The sequence below is a fragment of the Oncorhynchus gorbuscha genome, linkage group LG16 (genome assembly GCF_021184085.1).
Source record: "Oncorhynchus gorbuscha isolate QuinsamMale2020 ecotype Even-year linkage group LG16, OgorEven_v1.0, whole genome shotgun sequence".
Classification (NCBI taxonomy): Eukaryota; Metazoa; Chordata; class Actinopteri; order Salmoniformes; family Salmonidae; genus Oncorhynchus; species Oncorhynchus gorbuscha.
The window spans coordinates 67530304-67542588 of record NC_060188.1 but is presented as its reverse complement, the minus strand read 5'-3'; the positions used below and the strand labels follow the sequence as shown (position 1 = coordinate 67542588).

Sequence of the window (12285 nt, the reverse complement as noted above, 5' to 3'; positions counted from 1 at the left end):
AGAATGGTGTCGTCTGCGTAGAGGTGGATCAGATAATCACCAGCAGCAAGAGCGACATCATTGATGTATACAGAGAAAAGAGTCGGCCCGAGAATTGAACCCTGTGGCACCCCCATAGAGACTGCCAGAGGTTCGGACAACAGGCCCTCCGATTTGACACACTGAAATCTATCAGAGAAGTAGTTGGTGAACCAGGGCTAGGCAGTCATTTGAGATACCAAGGCTGTTGAGTCTGCAGATAAGAATGTGGTGATTGATAGAGTCGAAAGACTTGGCCAGGTTGATGAAGACGGCTGCACAGTATCGTCTTTTATCGATGCCGGTTATGATATCTTTTAGGACCTTGAGCATGGCTGAGGTGCACCCGTGACCAGCTCTGAAACCAGATTGCATAGCGGAGAAGGTACGGTGGGATTCGAAATGGTTGGTGATCTGTTTGTATCTGTGTAAACTTTAAAATACATGTTGGTATAAATAACATTTAAAATTCTGTGAAAAACAGTTGTACTGCAATTGAGTGCAATATTCCCAACATGTAGTATGTCTTTGCTAGGGACTCTTATTTTGAAAACATAAAATCCGCGATCGTGGTACCGCCATAATATCCTGCTGCTAGGAGAACGGTAATAACTTTATCGCAGTGAAGAATTGGACCAAACAAGACACTGACTGGTAAAAGGATCACACCATTTCCCCCAGATAGATAGCTAGATAGATATGTTTACATTTCCATAATTGATACTGTTCTGATTATCAGTATTGAGGAGCAGCTTGACATAAAATACTGTAACTTTCAGATCGCTAGTTACAATCTTAGAACATTAGCTAACGTTAGTTATCCGTGCCGTGGTAAATGAAATTCGTCTTTGTTGTTGTTAGCAGCACACCTAATGTTACCTAGCGTCAGATTGTTCAGCCAATAGCGAAGTAAACTAGCTCGCTAACAGTTATTAAGGAAAATAATAGTTTTGTCCACCGGACCGAATGTGTTATTTTTGTCCCCAAGCATTGATTCCAAAATGTTTAACGTCTTTTAGCTGTGTGTTAATTTAACGTTAGCTGGCTAGGTTGCAAGCTAGCTACGTATAAACTAGTTATCACTGACGAGTAACGTTAGCTAGCTACTGTACCGTATTTGTGTTTTGTATACAGGCACCAACATATCTAAACGTTGATCAAAGAAACTATTAACGTTATACTGTGATTTTTCCCCCCGTTTATTTGGACTGGTATTGGAATCATTTATTATAATGATATTAATCCCTTACGAAAAAAGATTGCAGTCAGAGAGCAGTATAATTAAGCAATAAGGCCTGAGGGGGTGTGGTATATGGCTAATATACCACGGCTAAGAGCTGTTCTTAGCACGACGTAACGCGGAGTGCCTGGACACAGCCCTTAGTCTTGTTATATATGCCATATATCACAAGCCCCCGAGGTGCCTTATTGCTATTATAAACTGGTTACTAACGTGATTAGAGCAGTAAACATGTATGTTTTGTCATACCCATGGTATACTGTCTGATATACCACGGCTGTCGGCCAATCAGCATTCAGGGCTCGAACCATCCAGTTTATTACTACAGTTAGAGTGCAGTATAATTGCTGCAAATACTGCAATTACTGCGTTCAAAATACCACAGTTGACTGCAGTTACTGCACATTTACTGCAGTTTCAAAACTACAGTATTTTTTTGTAAGGGATTACTATAATCAAGGGATTATTTTCACTCCTCAGGCTGAGCTTCCCTGTTACCTTACAGTACTCATCCCATTCTCCAAACAGACAGTGAGGCAGGATGCTGGGTCTGTGGTGCATGGATGCCCAACTGGGCCTTCTCACTCTGGTGCTGTGCTGCACACTGGCTCCCTTACCTGCGCACGCATACATCTATGCTGTGAGTCCTCATAATTGTAGAACTGTATGATCAAGTTTGTTGTGGATTTACAAGTGATGTTTGCCATTGCATTTGTCATTTAAAAAATGCAGTTTACAGTCCCTGTGTGCTGGCATTGATTTTAAAACGTGTGTCTCTCTGTCTGGTAGCATTACAGCAATATGACTAACATGTTGTTTGAGGACCTGTCTGCCTTGTTTGGATCATCACTACCCAAAGAGGGACTTATGGTGAGAGGAGGAGGGGAGGGGAGGGGATAACATTCCCTTTCATCCAATGGATAAATTGGCTAAAATGACCTAATTTTCTTTCTCTTTGTCTTTAAGGGTGTGTTAGTAGAGTCCCGTCCACTCAACGGCTGCACTCCGATAAAACCTCCACCACCACGGCCCACATCTAGTGATTCCAACACTACCACTACTAAGTACATAGTCCTCATCCGACGCTATGACTGCAATTTTGAAATCAAGGTTAGTGTGTGTCGCTATGCTGTTGGGTTGCTTAGGACATATGGTGTTTTTCCATTTGAATTCAACCTATTTATTTATTGCAACATATTCAGTGTAAAACATTTACATTTTACATTTAAGTCATTTAGCAGACGCTCTTATCCAGAGCGACTTACAAATTGGACCACACTGCGTGTCATGTTTACAATTATTATAGTGTGAATTATGATTTTGTATTTAATGCAGGTGCTGCATGCACAGCAAGCGGGATTCAGTGCAGCCATCGTTCACAACATGTACTCGGAGACTCTGCTCAACATGAACTACAGCAATGGTGAGGATCCTGAAATCGTCTTCAACTTCCCTAAGCTGCCTTTTTCCATTTCTGACAGAATCAGTTCCGTTAGTTTACTTCCCCTTAACCAGGTTGACTGATTTGTGTTCTCACTTCTCAAAACCTCAAGTAGTCTTTAACCAGTCTGATCCTCCAAGGAAGTAAATACTTTGGTAATGCTGAGTGGCAGTGCTCCCCTTTTTGTTTGTTTGTGTGTGTAGAAACCATTGCAGAGGAGATTGAGATCCCCTCAGTATTCACCAGCTACTACGCCTCCCAAATTCTCAGGACCTTCATCATTCCTGAACAAGGGTGATTTCCATTGATGTTCAATTATTTTTGTCAAGCGCAACTTCCATGACAACCTGTTCATGAGTGACATCACAGAGGTTCTTTCTAGCGCTGTTCACAATGTTAGATGGGGGTACGACTTAACTATCTGCTGAAGAGTTATGGTTGCTAATGTAACCAACCATTCAACATGGGTGTGTATTGGCTCTTTGGTAATGGTCTTGCACCGTAATGAAGATGGGACCTTGATTGATTAGAGTTGCACTGAAATAACATCTTTGCACTCATTATGATGTCAGCCCCGCTGTGTGCCTGGTCCTATGTGGATGTCATCAGCATGTTGGTGATGGTATTGTCTGGCAGTGTTGTCCCTCTTAGTCATAGTCGCTTTTCTGAAAAATAGCCCCATACAAAGCTGACGGTGCTGTGTTTGGTATGCAGGGCCTATGTGATCCTCAAGCCGGAGTTTGCCTTTCCACTCTCGTATTATCTCATCCCCTTCACCGGAGTGGTGGGCATGATCGTCCTTGTGATGGTTGTCTTCCTGGTAAGTGCCCTTGGGGAACAGCCTCATTTTGTAATGAATGTGGAATAGATATTAAAAGCCCTGTGACTGTCATCCTTAGGTCTTGGTGTGGTCACTGGCTATGTCTGAAATCTGTCTTGCCTACTACTTACTAAAACAGCATGCTGTGTACTAATCGTACTACAAACTATTTAGAATGTATTGTTTAGTTAAATCAAATTCAGTCAGCAACACATATCAACATACTAGGCTCATCAATACTGGGAGTGCTTCATCTAGTGTGCAATTGCATTTATTCCCACCCTTTGTTCATTCTGGTACAGTGCGTGACTAACTGATAATGTTGTCAAACCCACGTGGCTCTTGAAAAGGGATGCTTTTGTCAATAGGGTGCAGCGAATTCTACTAGATGAAAAGCCAGGATGTTGAAAAGCTAAAATGTGTAATGACACCCTGGCTTTTAAAGCATACTCATTTTTTGAAATTTCACATACTATAAAACTTTATATTTTAGCATCCTACTGTTTAGAACTTAAGTATAGGTATCTGGACACAGCCTCTGTCTCTTCATTCCCTGTCTTGTCTTGGTTTAGATTGTGCGCTGTGTGCAGTACAGGAAAAGGATGAGGAAAAATAGGCTGACCAGGGAACAACTAAAGAGGATCCCCATTCACAAGTTCACTAAAGGTAACTAGGGGGAGTGTCCCACCACACATTAAAATGAGAATCAGTCACCAGTATAACTGGTCAAACACATTATGAAACAGCAGTACTCTATTTCTTCGCTAGAATGTTGAGAAACCCGAATAACAAAATTACCAATCTGATTGTCTGCTCCTGTTGTCGTTACATTACAGTTAGCTTTACAATGCATTTACACATACATGTGAATCTTATTCTTTTTCTAGGTGATGAATATGATGTTTGTGCTATTTGTCTGGATGAGTATGAAGAGGGAGACAAACTGCGAGTTTTGCCTTGCTCACACGGTAATTATAAATGATAATGTTTGTCCCTGTATAACTCGCAATTGTTTTTCTCACAGTTCCATGGTCATGGTTGCAGTAACTGTTTTATTTCTGTCATCTTTTCAGCGTACCACAGCAAGTGTGTGGACCCCTGGCTTACAGGGACTAAGAAAACCTGCCCTGTGTGCAAACAACGTGTAACCCAGCCCAATCCGGAGTACTCTGAGTCCGAGTCTGAGGATGAGAGGGCACGTGGTGGAGACGAAGAGAGGGAGGAGGGCGAAGTTGACACTGAGCGCACCCCTCTCCTCCGCCCCTCCAACCCAGGCTTCCCCTCTGGCAGTCCAGGGGCCTATTCTGCCACTGTCACCACAGTAACCACCGCGCAGTGCCTAGCCTCTCCCCCTCACTGCGACTCGCCCATCCTGGAGTATAAGGGCTACTACTCCCCTCAGGAGGTGTCAGACTCTGATACTGAGGAGGGAGTGGTAGACTCCCACCCATCAGACGATGACACTGCCCAGCTCATTGGTAGGGGCACAGTGGGGGTCTGAGAGCCTGGAGGTAGATGAGATGAAATTACTTTCTGCTAGCAGAAAATGGTCACTCTTGTCCCCTAGTGTGATTTTTATCACACGAAAAGATAAACTGGTTTATGGAGCTGTGGCTATGAAGTTGTCTCAGTCATAGACTTTCTAGAACACTATTGTCACTCAATGTTGCTCGATCTAAGATGGTAATATAAAGCCAAGATTCTGCTAGATTTTTAGCAGTCCTTTTTAAATCTGTCTTAAACATGAGGCACACATTAAGTACAGTGAATCAGTTAAACATTTTGCTTTAAGTCTTTGCCAGTGCACTCTAACCCCCCACCCTCCTCCTAAACTTAATATTTTCACAAAATGATGTGACAGCCAGGTAGTCTCTATCTTAAAAGGTAATTTCTATATTTTTCAACTTTATATTCTTCTTCACAAGCACCACTCCAACATCAACATGTGACAATTGTGCGTTTCTATGTTTTGTAGTAAAACAAAATGGTTTCCAATGACATCATCGGTGTTTATTGTGTGATTTTAACCAATTATGAGTCGGCATTGCTTACTAATTGTCTACTAATTGGTTGATGATGACATTGGAAACATATTTTTTACTACAAAACATAGAAACGTACCATTTCCACATACTGCATGTTGATGTTGGGGTCGAGATTATAAATATAACGTTGAAACATTTGGACATTTCTCTTTAACTGTAGGTATTTGGTTGAAGAAATCCTGTCAATGCACTACTTGACAATTGACATACCCCAAATTCTTATTTTCAATGAGCATACCAGGTAAAATCAATGTAGCATGATTTTCTTTGGTAGTGATTGAATAGAGACTCAACTCATTCACCAGAAAGGAAACTGCAGTGCTGCTGTCTCACAAATAACATATCTTCCCCATGCTAGTAGTATACTGTAACCTGTATGCATCTCTGTAACTGGTTTCTTTCATGATATTGTCGGTACGTGGGAGTTAAATTTACTCTATGGTGAGTTTCATTCACTGTTTTCTGGAGTTTTTTTCCCTCTCTGATGGATCTGTTGGACAGTTAATTTGCCCTGGACCAGTAATCATGTGGCATGTCAAAGGAGAATATATATATATTGTAAACCCCACTGTAATACGTTTTTATTGTCCAGCATTGTTTCTTTTAACTACTTTTACTCCTTTTAAAAGGTCCGAATTTGTCCAGTGTAATTTTATTTCAACTTCTTCTATAAAAATAATTATTTAATGATGTAATATTTTTTGGGTTTTCTCTCTGTTTATTTTTGGTATAGCTGGTCCTGTGATATGGTGTCCTACAGTGCCAGTCAAAGGTTTGGACAACTACTCATTCAAGGGTTTTTCTTTATTTTTTACTATCTTCTACATTGTAGAACAATAGTGAAGACATACACTATGAAAAAACACATGGAATCGTGTAGTAACCTAGTGTTAAACAAATCAAAATAGATTTGAGATTCTTCAAAGTAACCACCCTTTGCCGTGATGATAGCTTTGCACACTCTTGGCATTCTCTCAACCAGCTTCACCTGGAATGCTTGTCCAACAGTCTTGAAGGAGTTCCCATATATGCTGAGCACTTGTTGGATACTTTTCCTTCACTCTCCTGTCCAACTCATCCCAAACCATCTCAATTGGGTTGAGGTCAGTTGATTGTGGAGGCCAGATCATCTGATGCAGTATTCCATCACTCTCCTTGGTCAAATAGCCCTTACACAGCCTTGAGGTGTGTTGGGTCAATGTCCTGTTGAAAAACTAATGATAGTCCCAGTAAGAGCAAAACAGATGGAATGGTGTATCGCTGCAGAAGGCTGAGGTAGCCATGCTGGTTAAGTGTGCCTTGAATTCTAAAGTAATCACTGACACTGTCACCAGCAAAGCACCATCACACCACCACCTCCATGCTTCACGGTGGGAACCACACATCTGTTCACCTACTCTGCGTCTCACAAAGACACGGCGGTTAGAATCAAAAATCTCAAATTTGGACTCATCAGACCAAAGGGCAGATTTCCACCGGACTAATGTCCATTACTCGTGTTTCTTGGCCCAAGCAAGTCTCTTATTTCTATTGGTGTCCATTAGTGATTTCTTTGCAGCAATTTTACCATGAAGGCCTGATTCATGCCTTCTCCTCTGAAAAGTTGATGTTGAGATGTATCCGTTGCTTGAACTCAAGCATTTATTGGGGCTGCAATTTCTGAAGCTGGTAACTAATTAACTAATTCTCTGCAGCAGAGGTAACTCCGGGTCTTGCATTCCTGTGGCGGTCCTCATGAGAGCCAGTTTCATCATAGCGCTTGATGGTTTTTGCAACTCCACTTGAAGAAACTTGAAAAGCTCTTGACTGTATTGACTGACATTCATGTCTTAAATTAATTATGGACTGTCATTTCTCTTTGCTTATTTGAGCTGTTCTTGCCAAAATATGGACTTGGTCTTTTACCAAATAGGGCTATCTTCTGTATACCCAGTCTTACCTTGTCACAACAGAACTGATTGGCTCAAACGCATTAGGAAGGAAAGAAATTCCATCAATTAACTTTTAAGAAGGCACACCTGTTAATTAAAATGCATTCTAGGTGACTACCTCATGAAGCTGGTTGAGAGAAAGCCAAGAGTGTTCAAAGCTGTCATCAAGGTAAATATAAAATATATTTTGATTTGTTTAACACTTTTTTGGTTACTACATGATTCCATATGTGTTATTTCATAGTTTTGATGTCTTCACTACTATTCTACAATGTAGAAAGTTGTACAAATTAAGAACCCTTCAATGAGTAGGTGTTCTAAAACTTTGGACCGGTAGTGTGTGTTTGTATACACATATATATATATATAATATATCTGTGTATGTAGATACACTTATAATATGTATGTAGTTACCCTTATAATATGTATATATAATATGGTCTCCTTAAAAGAGATTCCGTCTGCTTTCTGAAGAAGTTGAACAAACTCAGGAATAGGAACACGTTCACTCCTTATAAAATTGACATATCAGAATTCTTGGTTAAACTCTCCTTACATCATCCTTTGTCTACCTGTAGAAGTACATATTATTGTTAGAAGGATGGTGTGTATTTTAAGGGACTATTACCATGCATTTTATATAACATTATAGGATCATATGCACATGCATCAAACTACACTCCCTGAAAAGAGCAGGAGAAGAGGGATACCAGTACTTCAAATATTTTATATATTTATGGGTTGTCTCCATCACAGCTATGAATCTATTGCTTTCTGTATGCCTTTTATTGATTGTCTCTATACATTGCCTTCCTAGGAATACCAGAATACACAACTATTTGTTGACAAATTATATTGTGAACTGTCCTCCCATATGACATGCTGTATATATTTGAAATCACTTGTGTTGGATGAAGGTATTTTGTCAAAATGTACTTTTAAGCACATAATCAAAACAATATTCACAGTAGTAATCATGGATAAAAGCTTCTGTGGTGCTCATGCCAAGTATAGGGACCAAGTTTGAAGTTATATTTAACTATGTATGTCTTCTTCATTCATTTATTTTGTCATTGTTGGTTAATCTTTGATTTCTGCTTTTCCATAACCACCTTCCTCACTTTGCTGAACATTTCTGGAGTCTTGTGACATTTGAAGGTGGTGCCATAAAACTAAATTTACACACACAATCTGTTATAGGTCTTGAGTTTTTATCAGCAAAGAATCAACTGCCTATTGACATTACAGTTAGAAAACCATAGATACCCCTCCCCCTCCAGCAAACTACCATGAGTGACAGGAAGGGTGTATTGACTGTCTGAGTTGGAAAGTGGAAGAGGTAACGGTCATATGATTCACAATGGTCTTTGAAATCAGAATAATCGTTGAAAAGCAATTTCTTGAAAGATAAATGTTCTGTTCATTAACAACTAACTGCAGATCTAGTGACTCATCCTGTACCATAAGCATGAATTTGCATCTATTACCCAGCCGTTTACCAGCCCTGCAGTTCCATTTCAGCCATGAATGGTTATGGTCAATGGATTGAAACAGTCACAATGCCTGAGTCGTTCCTATACTGTGTCAAAAACCCATTAATTAATTTATAAGCATATGCCCCAGAGTACAGTCATTAGGCGAATTAACATCAGTGGTGGAAAAAGTACTAAATTGTCATACTTGAGTAAAAGTTAAGATACCTTAATAGAAAATTACTCAAGTGAAAGTCACCCAGTAAAATGCTTCTTGAGTTAGTCTAAAAGTATTTGGTTTTAAATATACAGTGCCTTGCGAAAGTAATCGGCCCTCTTGAACTTTGCGACCTTTTGCCACATTTCAGGCTTCAAACATAAAGATATAAAACTGTATTTTTTTGTGAAGAATCAACAAGTGGGACACAATCATGAAGTGGAACGACATTTATTGGATATTTCAAACTTTTTTAACAAATCAAAAACTTAAAAATTGGGCGTGCAAAATTATTCAGCCCCCTTAAGTTAATACTTTGTAGTGCCACCTTTTGCTGCGATTACAGCTGTAAGTCACTTGGGGTATGTCTCTTATCAGTTTTGCACATCGAGAGACTGAAATGTTTTCCCATTCCTCCTTGCAAAACAGCTCGAGCTCAGTGAGGTTGGATGGAGAGCATTTGTGAACAGCAGTTTTCAGTTCTTTCCACAGATTCTCGATTGGATTCAGGTCTGGACTTTGACTTGGCCATTCTAACACCTGGATATGTTTATTTTTGAACCATTCCATTGCAGATTTTGCTTTATGTTTTGGATCGTCTTGTTGGAAGACAAATCTCCGTCCCAGTCTCAGGTCTTTTGCAGACTCCATCAGGTTTTCTTCCAGAATGGTCCTGTATTTGGCTCCATCCATCTTCCCATCAATTTTAACCATCTTCCCTGTCCCTGCTGAAGAAAAGCAGGCCCAAACCATGATGCTGCCACCACCATGTTTGACAGTGGGGATGGTGTGTTCAGGGTGACGAGCTGTGTTGCTTTTACGCCAAACATAACGTTTTGCATTGTTGCCAAAAAGTTCAATTTTGGTTTCATCTGACCAGAGCACCTTCTTCCACATGTTTGGTGTGTCTCCCAGGTGGCTTGTGGCAAACTTTAAACAACATTTTTTTAATGGATATCTTTAAGAAATGGGTTTCTTCTTGCCACTCTTCCATAAAGGCCAGATTTGTGTAATATACGACTGATTGTTGTCCTATGGACAGAGTCTCCCACCTCAGCTGTAGATCTCTGCAGTTCATTCAGAGTGATCATGGGCCTCTTGGCTGCATCTCTGATCAGTCTTCTCCTTGTATGAGCTGAAAGTTTAGAGGGACGGCCAGGTCTTGGTAGTAGGGATGACCAGGGATGTTCTCTTGATAAGTGTGTGAATTGGACCATTTTCCTGTCAAAATGTAATGAGTACTTTTGGGTGTCAGGGAAAATGAACGGAGTAAATAATGTACTATTTTCTTTAGGAATGCAGTGAAGTAAAAGTTGGCAAAAATGTAAAACAGTGAAGTACAGTACAGATACCACAAAAACACGACTTAAGTAGTACTTTAAACCACTGATTAACATGGACCATAGCTCAACAAGTCTGGCTACAATATTCTCTGACTGTTTTTCTTTCAAAAAGGCTCCACCACACACTTATTTTTTTACTTTGCATTTATAAAATACATTCAGTTAGTAAAAAAGGCGAAACGCATCAGTTGTGTACTTGCCCTTTTTGAAAACGTTTGACGTCACTCTGAAAGCATACACAGTGCATTCTGAAAGTATTCAGACCCCTTGACTTTTTCCACATTTTGTTACAGCCTTATTCTAAAATGGATTCAATTGTTTTTTCTTCATCAATCTACACACAATACCCTATAATGACAAAACAAAAACAGGGTTTTAGAAATGTTTGCAAATGTACTTTGCTCCGTTCATCTTTCCCTCGATCCTGACTAGTCTCCCAGTCCCTGAAAAACGTCCACAACGCATGATGCTGCCACCACCATGCTTCACCGTAGAGATTGTGCCAGGTTCCCTCCCGACGTGATGCTTGGCATTCAGGCTAAAGAGTTCAATCTTGGTTTCATTAGACCAGAGAATCTTGTTTCTCATCTTTAGGTGCCTTTTAGCAAACTCCAAGCGGGCTGTCATGTGGCTTTTACTGAGGAGTGGCTTCCGTCTGGCCACTCTACCATAATGGTGGAGTGCTGCAGAGATGGTTGTCCTTCTGGAAGGTTCTCCCCTCTCCACAGAGGAACTCTGGTGCTCTGTCAGAGTGACCATTGGGTTATTGGTCACCTCCCTGACCAAGGCCCTTCTCCTCCAACTGCGCAGTTTGGCTGGGCAGCCAGCTCTAGCAAGAGTCTTGGTAGTTCCAAACTTCTTCCAGTTAAGAATGATGGAGGCCCCTGTGTTTTTGGGGACCTTCAATGCTGCAGACATTTTTTGGGTACCCTTCCCCAGATCTGTACTTCGACACAATCCTTTCTCGGAGCTCTATGGACAATTCCTTCAACCTTATGACTTGGTTTTGCTCTGACATGCACTGTCAACTGTGGGACCTTATATAGTCAGGTGTGTGCCTTTCCAAATCATGTCCAATCAATTGAATTTACCACAGGTGGACTCCAATCCACCCATGGATGGGCTAGTGGTAGTTGCGGAATGAGTATCAAACATGATTTCTACGTGTTTGATTCCATTCCATTTGCGCCGTTCCAGCCATTATTATGAGCCGTCTTCCCTTCAACAGCCTCCACTGATGTGAGTAGTAAATCTGTGCCAGCATAGAGGGATAGGCCAACGAGTGACATATGCTTCAGTAAGGTTTGCTTCTTGGCATTCATAGCAATGGTTATCAACTGTACCACAGACATGGAATGTAAATCACAGAATGTAGAGAAGTTTTTGGGCATACAGAATTTGACTTCAAAAGAGTTACAGGGTGTGTTGAGTGGGGGTCATCCCAGGCCTTTGGATGATGCAAGAGCAGATATGGTCAAAGTAGTGGAATTTGGTAGTGGGTGTTTAGTGTATGGTTAGTTGGAAGGGTTTTACTTTTTGTATTATTATTATTGCTTTTACATTTTTTCCTTTTTCCTTTCTCATTTAGTATCCCAAATTATAATGGATTTATATTATAGTCCAGTTGGGGGCGGTAATGTAACATATTGGATGCCATCCGTTGTTAAACTCAAAAGAAGAAACAGCTGCTTCACAAGGAGATGTGAAGCAGCTCATGTGGGAGTGGAGGGGAACGAGGCAGTTGATGTACTGGCTAAA

The 12285-nt window shown here is 40.6% G+C and overlaps 1 protein-coding gene across 3 annotated transcripts; it reads left to right on the top strand.

Moving 5' to 3' along the window:
• Window positions 1-570: 570 nt before the first annotated feature.
• Window positions 571-6261, top strand: LOC124000636 (E3 ubiquitin-protein ligase RNF167-like). Of its 3 annotated transcripts, none has more exons than XM_046307159.1 (10): window positions 571-672; window positions 1739-1898; window positions 2048-2128; window positions 2225-2368; window positions 2594-2681; window positions 2903-2993; window positions 3414-3519; window positions 4092-4185; window positions 4407-4487; window positions 4593-6261. In XM_046307159.1, exons 2-10 carry the CDS (start codon window positions 1800-1802, stop codon window positions 5018-5020), a joined length of 1212 nt encoding a protein of 403 aa, XP_046163115.1. In that variant the 5' UTR covers window positions 571-672; window positions 1739-1799; the 3' UTR covers window positions 5021-6261. The 3 variants fall into 3 exon arrangements, with proteins under 3 accessions (XP_046163115.1, XP_046163116.1, XP_046163117.1); XM_046307160.1 differs by having other exon boundaries at window positions 585-672; window positions 1764-1898; XM_046307161.1 differs by having other exon boundaries at window positions 611-672; window positions 1787-1898.
• Window positions 6262-12285: the final 6024 nt, after the last annotated feature.

What these genes read in the sequence shown, in the direction of transcription:
- LOC124000636 (XM_046307159.1), top strand. Translation starts at nt 1,800, where the DNA reads ATGCTGGGTCTGTGGTGCATGGATGCCCAACTGGGCCTTCTCACTCTG. An exon ending in TACCCAAAGAGGGACTTATG is followed by an intron (nt 2,129 to 2,224) that starts GTGAGAGGAGGA and finishes TTTGTCTTTAAG; the next exon opens with GGTGTGTTAGTAGAGTCCCG. An exon ending in TTCATCATTCCTGAACAAGG is followed by an intron (nt 2,994 to 3,413) that starts GTGATTTCCATT and finishes TTTGGTATGCAG; the next exon opens with GGCCTATGTGATCCTCAAGC.